Source organism: Mauremys mutica, chromosome 16 (assembly GCF_020497125.1).
Source record: "Mauremys mutica isolate MM-2020 ecotype Southern chromosome 16, ASM2049712v1, whole genome shotgun sequence".
Taxonomy (NCBI): domain Eukaryota; kingdom Metazoa; phylum Chordata; order Testudines; family Geoemydidae; genus Mauremys; species Mauremys mutica.
The window spans coordinates 23,699,355-23,712,995 of NC_059087.1; the positions used below are offsets into that span (position 1 = coordinate 23,699,355).

General features: G+C 50.9%; 1 protein-coding gene across 1 annotated transcript in view; it reads right to left on the bottom strand.

Annotated features, from left to right (window-relative positions):
• SRRM4 (serine/arginine repetitive matrix 4) overlaps nucleotides 1–13,641 on the bottom strand; it is a 145,564-nt gene that overhangs the window by 41,009 nt on the left and 90,914 nt on the right. The window contains exon 2 of the mRNA XM_044990404.1: nucleotides 32–178. Within this exon, the coding sequence (XP_044846339.1) occupies nucleotides 32–178 (147 nt within the window). The remainder of the gene's footprint in view (nucleotides 1–31; nucleotides 179–13,641) is intronic.

Consider the following 13,641-nt stretch of genomic DNA (forward strand, 5'->3'; position numbering starts at 1 on the left):
CTTTAGCCACTGCTCCCAGCGGGGACCTTACCTGCGGGATCTGTGGTGGGCGTACTGTCTGCTCTCTTTTCCTTTCACACAGCCATTGGTGCTGGAGGCTTCCTGAGCTGCGGTTCTGCTCGGCTTTTCCAAGCGTCTCTCCTCCGTTGGGCATGACAAGCAGCTCGGTGTCTCACTGCTGGGCAACAGATCAGAGAAACAGAGCAATGAGGGGCCGTTCTCCTGGGAAGTCACCTTGTCTGAAGGACTACAACCGTTAATGTGTGTGTTACGCTAGTGCTCAGATGCTCCACCCGAGACCAGAGCCCCCCCAGTGCTCGGCGCTGTTCAAACAAACAGGGAGACAGACCCTACCCCACAGGACTTACAGTCGAAACGGTGAAGCAGAGGGTGGGCGAAAGGAAGGAAGTTTCCCATTTAACAGATGGGGAACTGAGGCCCAGAGAGATGAAGAGACTTGCCAAGAGTCATCCACTGGCTTTCAGACCACAACGGGAGGCCGCTGCTCCCAAGCTCTGTTAGGGAGGTGGGTTGAAAGGGGAGCTTGGTGGGAAAGAGGCTGATATGGACTCTGGGTGGATTGTAGAGATTCATATGCACCTAGAGCCCGGGGTGGTGAAACTGGGCCGTGGAGTGGGCTAGCGCCCTTGCAATGGAAACACTGGGGAGGGGTAGATCTAGGTTTCTTTGCCCCCCTTGTTTTTCACCCCCTCAGTAGCTCACAGAGTCAGAACAGGACTGGAGGCGAAGGAGCAGCCATGGTGGCACATAACATCAGGCCAGCTACCAAGGCACAGGTCCACCGGAGCCGCGGGACCAGCGGACCCTCCGCAGGCACGTCTGCAGGAGGTCCACCGGAGCCGTGGGACTGGCGCCCGCCAGAGCGCCCCCCGCGGCGTGCCGCCCTGCTTGGGGCGGCGCAATTGCTAGAGCCGCCCCTGGCCGGAGCACATGACTTATGAGGAGAGGCTGAAGGAACTGGGATTGTCTAGTCTGCAGAAGAGAAGAATGAGGGGGGATTTGATAGCTGCTTTCAACTACCTGAAAGGGGGTCCCAAAGAAGATAGATCTAGACTGTTCTCAGTGTTACCAGATGACAGAACAAGGAGTAATGGTCTCACGTTGCAGTGGGAGGTTGGATATTAGGAAAAACTTTTTCACTAGGAGGGTGGTGAAGCACTGGAATCGGTTCCCTAGGGAGGTGGTGGAATCTCCTTCCATAGAGATTTTTAAGGTCAGGCTTGACAAAGCCCTGGCTGGGATGATTTAGTTGGGGCTGGTCCTGCTTTGAGCAGGGGGTTGGACTAGATGACCTCCTGAGGTCCCTTCGAACCCTGATATTCTATGATTCTATGACTCCTGGGCCCAGCGCAGTCCAGCCTTCCAGCCACCACAGGTCCTGATGGAGACACCTGAGCCAGGAGTATGTGCGTCAGCCGCCAGAGTGGGGTGGAAATGGGACAGGACACCAGCCACCGAGGTGGGTGGGCAACACAGGGAACCAGCCACAGAGGAGCTGCTGTAGGAGAGGCAGTAGGAACTACTGGGAAGCCCATTCCCAGGCTGCCCCTCTACCTGCCATTCAGAGGGAGCTTCCACCCCGCCCACCTAAAGCTCTGGATGGGAGAAATAGCAGCTAGCAGAATGGGAGGAGACGGCTCTGGGATTACACACAGCTCTCAGGACACCGTCACCTCCCATTAAAGCTGCACGGGGCTTAGGTGGAGAGAATTCTGTTCCCAGTCGCTTGTGTGTCACAGGAAACAATCAATGTTCAAACGAGACTCAAGAAAACACTTGTCTGAAGTCTGGCTCCAGCGCGACGCAGACACATTTCCATCTGCTTTCACGCAAGAGCTGCCACAAGCACTTAGAGACCAAGGCCGGGAGACTGCAGCCTGGCGACGGCTCGTTTAACAGGTAGAACAGGAAGGAAAACAGCCGGCAGGAGAAGGGAAAAGCAGGTCCAAACAATAACACACTCTAATGCGGTAGCCACCAAACCCCTCAGCAATATGGAGCATGATCCCAGCAGGCGGGCTGTGCACTCTCATTCCAATTGCTCCTAGCTCTAAGCTCTGCTGGCCAACTTGCCATACTGCACCACCCCGTGTTCCCACTCTGGAGGCTTGGCTGGCACCCCTTCTTCCCTACCCAGCTGGCATGTCTGAGGGCAGCAGTGTGGCCACACAGTCCCCCGGCCCAGACAGCCCCAAAGAGACTCCCCGAATGAAGCAGGACACAAGCAGTGAGGGGAGGGGGCAGGAAAAGGAGAGTCCGGGCCGTGGTCCTGCCATGAGCACCAGCGATGGCCTAATATTGCTAAAATGCCATCAGCATCAACTCCTCATTCCAGGCAAATGCTTCCATTTAAGCTTCTTGTTCTGCAGAGCTGTCTTCCAGGCACATAGTCCTGCGGGGGACGGGGGTGAACAGGGTGCAAGAGGACGCCAGGTCCCCTTGAAGTTATGAGCTTTCCCGCCCGTTTCAAGGGGCTTTGGGTCAGCCCTTGAGGTGGCAGTGGTGTAGCAGGCTGGCTGGGGCACCGGGACGAGGTGCAGGTGGAGGGATGGTTGGAGGCAATTCAGTGACCATAGAAAATGTAACTGTGATGCTGATAGGCCAGATGCCAGCTCTTGCCCAGGCTGCAGGCATGAGCTAAGAACTGACAGCCTCGTAGCTGGAGACCAGACCAGGTCCCCTGGATGTTAGTTTTGCTCAGAACAGGTATTAGTCTTACAATAATGCATTTAGACTCTATGAAATGCTGCATGCATGAATCTCACTTATATCTATAGCCCATTATATATATTTAAGAGATTTAAGTGTTAAGTGTTTGCTCTGGAACTGCAAACCTCCCCGTCAGGAGTGACGCATTAGCCGGTGTGAAATACCAGTTTGCCGCAGCAAGTGTTATCTCCTCGCCAACAAAAGAAGGCCAGACACCAGACCAACCATTGGGTAACATCAGAGGACAAAAGACGTTGTTGATTGCATTACTCCCCACCCCCACCCATGAAGAGGAGACGTGCACATGAACTTGTCCCATCAGCGTGAACTCTGGGGGAAGGGATAAAAATCCCTGACTAGAAGAAACTGCGTCTTTTTGGCTGTTTGAATTCTGAATGGTCAGAGACTCTAAACTGAAGCCAGAGATCCCTGGGGGCTGCCTGCTGGGTCTGTCCTGAAAGACATTTGGAATTGACCGGTCACTACAATTCTGTCACTCTTAGGATTTAAGAACATAAGAATGGCCCTACTGGGTGAGACCAAAGGTTCATCTAGCCCAGTATCCTGTCTTCTGACAGCGGCCAGTGCCAGGAATGAACAGTACAGGTGATCCATCCCTTGTCGCTCATTCTCAGCTTCTGGCAAACAGAGGCTAGAGCATTTAGAGGGTAACTCATTGGTATGTGTATGTTTGCTTGCATTAACCTGAAAATAGTTCTCTTATTCCGTTTTCCTAGTTAATGAACCTCTAGACAATTTATTACAGGACTGGCTCCCGGTGTTGCCTTTGGTGTAAGATCCAGGGTAGCGACTGGTCTGGGGGTAAGTGGCTGGTCTCTTTTACTGGAAGCAGCCTGAATGAGGCGTGATTTTTGGTGCAGGTGCCCATTTATCACTAAGCCCAGTTTGTCTGAGTGGCAGGATAAACTGGAGAGTCCAAGGCCGTGTCTACACTAGAGAGCTTCCAGTGGCACAGCTGTACTGATGCAGCTGCACCGCTGTGAGATCTCTCGTGCAGCCGCTCTATGCTGACAGGAGAACTCTCCCCTCAGTATAATTGAGCCACCCCCAACAAGGGGCGGTGGCTATGTCAGCAGGAGAAGCTCTGCTACGGACACAGCGCTGTGCACACTGCCACTTATGCTGGTGAAACTTATGACGCTCAGGGGTGCGTTTTTGCTCAGGGGTGTGCGGCATATGTTTTGCAGACAAAAGTGGTAGTAAAGACGTGGCCTAAGGGGACTGCCTGAGGCTCCACGGTAAGACTGTTACAGTGATCCAGGAATTCCCATTTGTCACTGGCTTGGTGAAATCGAGTCCTCGACCACACCGTGTGGGGTGTCTGTGCTGGTTTTGACACTGCCCTGAGGCAGGCGCTCCTGGTCATGAGCCACTCCACACAGCAGGACGGCACTAAGCGCCTGTTGACATTTTTCTTACATTAATCATCTACCTTGTGGAGACCGTGGCCCTTCTTCTGTGTCTGTCCAGCGTCTCTCACCAGGGGGCAGAGCGGATGTTAATGGGTAATATGCACAAGGATAATGGACGCGTTACCAAAAGCCATAGGGCAGTAGGCAATGATCAGTGGCATGGCTGACTGTCGGCAGACAGACCAAGCAGCCAGTGGAAGCAAAGATGGGATCTCCAGCTGCAGATGAGACAGTTTAGGGAAGCTTGCACTGCCACTGTCCAATGCCATCCCTGCACAATAAGAATTATAAGATTTCATTGCTGGGGCTTTCAGGACAGCACCCTGTGGGTAGCATTAATTATTACAGAAAGAATGATCAGTTGATGTAATATTTACACGTCTCCTCCCAATTCCTAGTACTTCAGAACAATAGATATTGTAACCAAACAAGAGGAAGTTCTCCTGCATGTAACCAAGCTGCACATGGAAAAATTCAGCCCCTAGTCTGTTTACATGCAAGTTAACCTGCTGTAAACTGATGCACCGTTCTTTGCCATCAGGTGTTCAAAGAACAATCATTCTCTAAACCAGGGCAGCTTCCTGCCCCAGGCAGCAGGATGCCAGTAAAAATCAAGGGGGAGCAGATGAACCACAGCTCATTGCTCACCCAATTGGCTTGGTGTCATAAATAAACAGATCAGGGTTAAGGTCTCTTTTCCCTGGAAAGGGTTAACAAGCTCAGTAACCTGAGAAACACCTGACCAGAGGACCAATCAAGGAACAGGATAATTTCAAATCTCTGTGGAGGGAAGCCTTTGTCTGTGTTCCTTGTTTGCTCAGAGTTCTCTTTTTGGATCTAAGAGAGACCAGTCATGTCTCCAAGTTCTCCTGGAGTAGTTCCTACTATCTAATAGTGAGTATTAATTAGAAAGGCGGATTAGTCTTATAATTTGATTTCTATATTTGCAATTGTGTGTTTGCTAAAGGAAATTCCTTATTCCTGTTTGCTGTTACTTTGCTTTCACTGAGAAAGAAAGGGGGAGGGGGAATTCTCTCCAGAGATTGATAAGTTTAGACCCTGTATTGTTCTATCTTGGATTACAGAGACAAGTTACTTTCTTTTTATTCTTTAATAAATTCTTTTCTATTAAGGACTTGGTTAATTCCTTCTCTTGTGGAGATTCAAGGGAAGGGGAGGGGGAGGTGAGTCCCTCTTTGTGCTGAGTCAAGGATTTGACTCGGGGTAATCTCTCCAGAGCAGGCTGGAGAGAGGGAAGCGGGGAGGGGAACTGGCTGTTTCTCTCTCTCTGGTGAGATTCAAGGTGTTTGGATCTGTGTTCCCCAGGGGAAGTTTTTGGGGGAACAGGGAGTGTGTCAGACACTTAAAAACTGACTGGTGGCAGCTTTTACTAGATCTAAACTAGGATTTTAGTTTAGAGGGAAACCAAGGCAGGTCCCCACATTGGAACCCAATAGCTCCAAGTGGGGTAAGACTTATGACACTTGGGCAATTCAGTGTTTCTAATACCTGCTTAATCAAGAGAGGTGGCTGCTGCTTGGGCCTTGGGTGGGCAAGAGCAGGGAACATGGCTTGCCACGTCCCTGCCAGGTAACAAACAAAACAAAGGAAAAAGCAAATATTCTGCTGCATCAATATTAATAGTTCCTGCGTCTCTTGGCTCCTTAATGAAATCTTTACATCCTGGATTCAGACAAGACACAGTCAAGACAGTTCTTGGGGCCTGTCAGCAACCTGGAATTTACAATTTACCTTTGACATAACCATAACTGACCATAGGTCATGACTTTCCCTTCCCACCCCCGCCACTCTCTTGAGCCGCGTTGCTTTGTGAACTGACAGCTCCTCACCACTGCCTTAGCTGTGTATTCCCAACTGGAGTCACCGCCAGCCTTTACGCTCCCGGGTTTATTGTGACCCCGCTGAACTGCGGCTGAACTCAGAACACGGCATACATTTTAACGACACGCTTGCATGTGTGGAATCAAGAAGAATGGCGGAGGTGAAGGTACCTTATCAATGCTGCCAAAACCGGACTCTTTCAAATCTATCCCAACTGGCTTCTACACAGAGCATCCAAAAAGGACACACAATCAGTTGCTGTAGTTTCAGTTCAAAAATGCAGCTGGCTGTGAAGTTCTCACCAGCTGGCAGAGAGTCCTGCATTCTAAACCCCAAACCAAAAGAAATACTATTCGGTTACCAAGAACTTTTAAAGCCCCCCAGCCCCGGCCCAGGTGTTGGTAGGACCTGCGCTGAAACAGGACTTTGTGATCAGCTCTGCACTAGTTGAGCCCAGGTGAAACTTAAGTGATGGACTAGGTGAAACTTACATGGTTTTGTATTTTGTTAAAGACCCCAAAATGGGGGCAGGTGGGTCACCCTGGGCGACCCAGCTGGGCTGAGTTTCAGGGGCACCTGGTTCCTGAACAGTCTGGGCTGGAAACGGTATGAAACTCAGTGGTTGGTTTCAACCCTAGCAAATGGAGCATGGAGACTGAGCGCCAAAGCCACTGAGCTCCTCATGAACCAAACAGGCTGCACTCAGTTAACCCCGGGGAGCAGAGGCCAGGCCACCTGCGCTGCCTGTGTCTGCAGGGACAACTGCACCTCTGGGGATATTCATTGCTGCCCTCCCCCGCTGGCTCTGGGGTGAAGTGGGGACAGGGCTGCATTGGAGCCATGCTGGGGGGAGTCAGCACACCCGGCCCGGCTCCCTCTCTGGGCTATGCCAACTGGCTCCTGGCCCTCCGGCAGAGTGGGGGTCGCACCTCCATGCTGGGCAGACCATCTGCCATCGGTTGCACTGGTGGAGATGCTCAGGTGCTGGCACTTGCAGCGCTGTGCTGGGAACAAGGAGCCTGGGCCCAGGCGGATGAAAACCAGAGTGAGATCAGTGAAGCTGTGTTGGCCTCAGGGCCATGCGAAGCAGCCGGGCTCGGTTTGGGGGAGGACAAGGGGGTTCTGTCGTCCCCCAAACAGCAACACTCCTGAGGAAAGACAATATGTTTTCAGGCCCTGACGATGTTTATTTCAAAGCCTGGAAAGATGAAGAAGGAGCAGTAAACCACAGCGGGAAGAGGCGCCATAAATACTATGTCATAGGTTTCACCTGTAGCGTTACTCAAATAAATAAAACCAGCTGATAAACGTTCCATCCTGACCTGGATGTGGGGGACGTGACTGGCGAAGTCGACAGGAAGTCTGGCTACCGGGGAGTGTGGAGGTAAAGCCAGAGGGCAAAGGGCAGCTCTGAAATGGGATGGGAGCAGCTGAGAGCGATGCCGATGGTCCTCTCACTCCGTAGTGGCCTGGGTGCTATGGCTCAGGGCTGGGTGAGCAGCGGGGCGAGGGGATGGCGGAACAGCTCTCAGAGACACTAGCCTCCCGTAGCACATTACTGACCAGGGGCCTGACCCCGAACGCCCATTGCAGTCCATGGAAAGACTCGCCTTTGCACCACGCCTGATACCTGCACCCCATCAGACTAGGGTTACAGGCAGTGAGAGCTACCTCCTGCCCCACCCCCTGTGGGACCAGCCCCAGCTCGCGCTCTCAGGCGAGGGGAGGAGAGGCGGTTCTGTAGAAGCTGGAGGGAAGGCGACTGTGGGAGGGAGCCACTTGCAAGGGCCCCTGCTGCTCCCGTGTGTCCCTGCTCCAGGAGGGGCAATGGATCTGCAGGGATTGGTGTGGCTGAGCGGGGGTTTACAAGGAAGATCATGGGGGAGGGGTGGATGCGGGTGGGGAGGGGAGTTGTACATGCAATGCACTGCGGAATGAGCTTACAATACACCCGAGTCACTAGTGTGCCCCCAGCCCCATCACAGCACATGACGGAAGGGAAATGAGAATTTGCTGTTCCCTTCCACGTCTGGCAGTCTGACCGGTAGGGCATTCCCCTCCAGGGAAAAGGCAGCCCAGGGTGTCGCACATGGAGGGGACACAAGAATGGGTGCAGGGGGTATCTCTCACACACAGCCCTACACCTCCTTCACTCACAGAGCTAGCTGAAGGATCCAGGGGGAGTTTGAAGTCTGACATCACCAGATACTGCTGCCAACTCCTGCCATTTTATCATGAATCTCGTGATGTTTTCCATAAAGCCCCAGCTCCCAGAGGCATGTGATCAGGAAAGAACCTCAACTTTAATTTTAAAAAAAAGTTTCTAGTCTTCATAGCTGCAGAGCAATGCTGGAAAAGATGGCTCTAAGTGTTCCCTAAAGGCTCAGCAAACAGAGGCCCAAGGAAAAGAACCCCAATTTAAAAAAAATGGTTATTTTGACACCACTCATGATTTGGGGGGATGCGATTCATGAGTTGTGGACACTTAGGATTAGCTGTATTGGTGTTGTCCCTTTAAAAAATCTATCCCCTCCCTCCCACACGCTCTCTTACTTGCTGTCTTCAGCAGAGAGTTGGTTTTGAAAGCTGTGAGGAGGAGGCCTCTAAATCAAATCAATTCCTCCATCAGGAGAGAGGCAGAGTGGGAGGAGGCAGAGAGGCTGGCTCCCAGCCTGGCACTTGATGGGCGAACACCCGTCCCAGACAGGGGAAGAAAAGGAAGTAAAGAGCAGTGCAATGCAGTATCATTCAGCTGCTGACAGCAGCTACTCCACATGGTACTGGAACGTAACCCAAAAATCATATCCTGAACCAAGTCAGCCTTTGTTACACACTTTTAGAATTCAAGGGATTTCTTTTCACCGAACTGCACAACTGGCCAGGCCCGTGTCATTTCACAGCAGGGGAGGGGCTCGAAAAGGACAGGTGAAAGCAACAACCCCCCCAAGCAGGGTACAAAGGGGAAGGAAAAGTGGGAAAGGGGATGTGGTGATAGGGTCAGGCAGAATTTAAGGCACAGCCACGTAAGCATTAACTGGTGGTATCCTGGGAAGAAGGGGTGTGTAGTAGGGAGGCTCCAAAAATGTGTCTGTCTGTCCAACAGGTGGCTGACCCTCCTGCCTGTCTACTAGACCCAGCTGAAATCTTTCCATCCAAGGGCCTTTTTTCCAACCAAAAAAATGTCTTTACAAATGATCTGAATGTTTTCTGTGAAAAATGTTTAGATTGTTTGAATTCTTCCCAATTCTTCATTGAAACAAAATGACCAATTGTTCTAATTCAACATGAAACATTTTCTGGGCTTTTTTTCGGGGTGGGGGGGGGAGGGTGTTCATCCTCCAACTCTTTTCTTCCTTCTTTCCTTGGGAGAAAACGTTCAGGAGGGAGAAAACCTCACATTTTTCATTTTGAGTCAAATGAATTTCTGATTTGGCACAACATTTTCCATTTTGATTCAATTATTTTTTTAAAAGAATCCAAGAATAGTTAAAGAAAAAAATTAACTATTTCACCTGGAAACTAATTACCAACTTTCAGCCAGCCCTATGATCTCCCTAATCTTTAAGTATAAGAGGGAAAGGGAACCTATACACATTATATATATATATATATATATATATATATATATAGTGACAAAGTTCCTCCTCTACCTTGGTGGGTCCCACGCTTATTGGTGGATTTGCTCGCCTCACAGATTCACCCTGTGGGTCGGGAAACAGCCCAGAGACCTTCCTCTCTGGTAGAAACCACAGTCCAGGTCAATTCCTCTTGTGTTTGATCAGGAGATGGGAGGTTTGGGGGGGAACCCAGGCCCGCCCTCTACTTCAGGTTCCAGCCCAGGGCCCTGTGGACTGCAGCTGTCTAGAGTGCCTCCTGGTACAGCTGCGCGACAGCTACAACTCCCTGGGCTACTTCCCCATGGCCTCCTCCCAACACCTTCTTTGTCCTCACCACAGGACCTTTCTCCTGGTGCCTGATAACACTTGTACTCCTCAATCTTCCAGCAATATGTCTTCTCACTCTCAGCTCCTCTTGCTCCCAGCTCCTCGCATGCATGCCACAAACTGAAGTGAGCTCCTTTTTAAACTCAGGTGCCCTGATTAGCCTGCCTGTCCTAATTGATTCTAGCAGTTTCTTAATTAGCTCCAGGTGTCTTAATTATCCTGTCTGCCTTAATTGGTTCTAGCAGGTTCCTGATTACTCTAGTGCAGCCCCTGCTCTGGTCACTCAGGGAACAGAAAACTACTCATCCAGTGACCAGTATATTTGCCCTCTACCAGACTCCTGGACCCCACTGGCCTGGGTCTGTCACTACACACACACACACACACACACACACACACACACACACACACAGAGATGGGTAGTGCACACTGATGGTGTTTAATGGATTATAATATCAGGGATTTGCCAGACTGGAGCAGACACAGAGCCCATCTAGTCCAGTGTCCTCTCTCTGACAGCAGCCAGCACCAGAGGAAGGTGTAGGAGCCCCACAGTAGATGAGGTGAGAGAGTCTGCCATCCATATTCAGTCTGGTCCTGATCTCACAGTCTCTCTAACAGGGTCTGTCCCCAGGTTTTCAGAACTCCTCCTCTGGGGGGAGGAGAGCCTGACTGTGCTGAGAAATGACACTGAGAAGGAGAAGAACCTAGATGAAACCTCTGTGGTCTCCTGGAATGGCATCTGCGTGAACCCTGATAGAAGGAGCCAAGCTGGGTGATGCGTGCACCCTGCATGGGGCTGGGTCAGCACTCCTGGCTCCACGTCGTATGGCAAAGGTAGTACATTTAGCTTGTCAAAAGAAGATCAAGAGGTGACTTGATCAAGGTGGGTAAGTACCTTCACAGAGAGAAAATCCCAGGTACTAAAGGGCTCTTTAATCTAGTGGCGAAAGGCAGAGCAAGAACCAGTGGCTGGAAGTTAAAGCCAGCCAAATTCAAACTAGAAACACAGTTTTAACAGGGAGGGTGATGAACCGCTGGCGCAAACTACCAAGGGAAGCGGTGATTTTCTCCACCTCTTGGTGTCATCAAATCACACCTAGATGCCTTTATGGAAGGTATGTTTAGCCAAGGACAAGTTCCTGGGTCCAATACAGGGGTAACTGGATGAAATTCTCTGGCTTGTGTTATTCAGGATCAGGGGTGGCTCTAGGCATTTTGCCGCCCCAAGCACAGCGGCTTGCCTGCGGGAGGTCTGCCGAAGCCGCAGGAGCTGCTCCCACGGCTTCGGCGGACCTCCCGCAGGTGTCCCTGCCGCCCCAAGCACGCGCTTGGCATGCTGGTGCCTGGAGCCGCCCCTGTTCAGGATGATCACATGGTCCTGTCTGGCCTTCAATTCTACTCGTCTACTTGCAATAAAGCGCTAGGTCTCTCCCAGCATCGCCATTATTTTTTAACTGCCAGCGAAGATACATGGATAATTGCTAGATTTGCTCAAAATAATTAGCTTGTGACCTTTCCTGAGCCCCTTTTAAAAACATGCTGCCTGCCTTTTGAGGCTCAATCATTAGGATCAATTACCAGTTTTCCATAATTGGTGACCTGTGGAACCCCTCTCCAGATGGATTAGTTACACGACACAGCATACGGGAGAACTTACTGAGAGTTTTGCATGTTCCCAAACATGCGTCGGTCACGGTCTATTTGTAGCGAGGCTTATGTGAACTAAGGAAGTGGGCTTGAATAGTAGTCTCGGTCCATCATTGTGCAGGCACTGTTCTTCAGTGCATCATCAGCACAAAAAGGTCTCCAGCTGGCATGACGATACATATCTCAGCTGCTGTACTGTGAGGGATCCGGAGCTGCTTTTCTCAGGTTATGGGGAGCGGGAATCTTAGTATCGAAGCTCCGGTTGAGACTAATAGGATTTTGTTTTGTTTTGTTTCCAGAGGTTAATTCTTACTTGGCCTCGAGGCAGCCAAGGACTACTATCTTGGAACAAGCTACGCAATATTTCCTCTGGGCTTGGGAGTAATTATTGATGGAAATAATTATCCTCCAATCCCATCAAAGGCTGGCTTAATTTCAACCAAACAGTCTCTTCTGATGAACACTGGATATCCTCTAAAGCACTAAACTGGCTGGTAATCCCTTTGGATCAAGCTCTGGAGATGTCAATTTAATTTTTTTGGGGGGGGTCGTCTGTTAGTCTTTCATCTCTGTGATGTAAAAGCAGGTGCAATTTAACATGAAAGCTTAATCTTACCGGAGAGGATTATCACAAGACTTCTCCCCTTCTCCTCACAAACGAAATCAAGGAGAAAACACCACACAGCCAACCATCAGAGATCTTGCTATGGTCACACAGCCTTTCGAGGGAAAATGGGGAATGAGTAGAGCCAGCTGACTGGGGCCTTGCCGGCACCGCGGGTGGAATAGCGTGGCTCGCTCATAACAAGGAGAAGATGGCATGGCTATCGCTCATCACAATGCCAAGTCATGCACTGGGCGTTTTTATGTACGGCAGTCAGGATTCCATGTGGATGTTAGCAGCAGGTACCGTGCAGCCAGAGGTTTCGGATAGGAAAGTAGTGCTCCAGGAGTTGGGTTGAAAGCAACAGCAAGCGTCGCTGGATTTGAACCAACCCACCCTCCCTGCAGTTATGCTTTGTATTACAGATGTGCCCTAACCGCAGCCGGGGGCCCATTGTGCCAGGTGCCATTCAGACACATAGCAAGAGACAACCCCTGTCCTGGGGAGCTTGCAGGCTAAGAGACAAGCTGGACAAAAGGTGGGAGGGCAAACGGAGGCACAGAGTACATTGTCCACTGAGATGCCCTACTCTGGCAGCACAAAACTGCCCTTCGGTACAAGGAGCAGCCTAACCTCAGGCCCTTTGAGTGTGACTTGATGGGAAGCCTCACATGCACAGTGGACTTTTCCCTCCCGTGCTGGGAGTGTCATGAACAACCACACCCATTTTGGGTTGATTACATGCCCAAGGTACTGTCATCTGAGCTATGCCAGGCTCAGCACTATAGAACTGAGGGCCTGCCTCATCTACTGTGACTAGAGAGTTGGGGCTACTCCAAGTCATGGAGGGGTGGGCTCCTGGGTTTTAAGCCATACTGGGGGTCTGAGCCTGCAAGATGCTGAGCACCTCCGTGCGGTGCTTGTTTCTTTTAACGTCATTTAACTTCATTGGGAACTGAGGGCACTCAGCACCTTACAGGATTGGGCTGGTTTTATATTTCTGACCCTAGATTCCTGCCCAGGTAACAGAACATCCAGAGCTGCTTGGTGCCTCTGCCTGTCTGTCTTGGTCCTTATTCTATGCCCACACCTATCCCCCAAAGGTCATGCAACCGGGTGGGCAAAATTGCCCATTGCCCTCCCTCCCCTTCCCCTGCAACATTCCCAGCCTCCAAACACACAAGGAGTAACACTACCACCTCCTAAGTCATTGCTAACCCTAGTCTCTTGCACCCCTTAGCATCACAGAGAGTAGAGCCTGTTAGCTGGCTAGCAAACAGAGCGGTGGCTGTTTGGGATGCGAGTTTCTCCATTTCTATTTGGCATTTTTTTCTCGGATGCCCAAAAACAATCAACCAACCCCTCTGCAGAAACCAGCGCTTATTACGCAGCCATGGCAGGCCAGTGGGTCTTGGGCCACAGTAACCTGCATACAGCC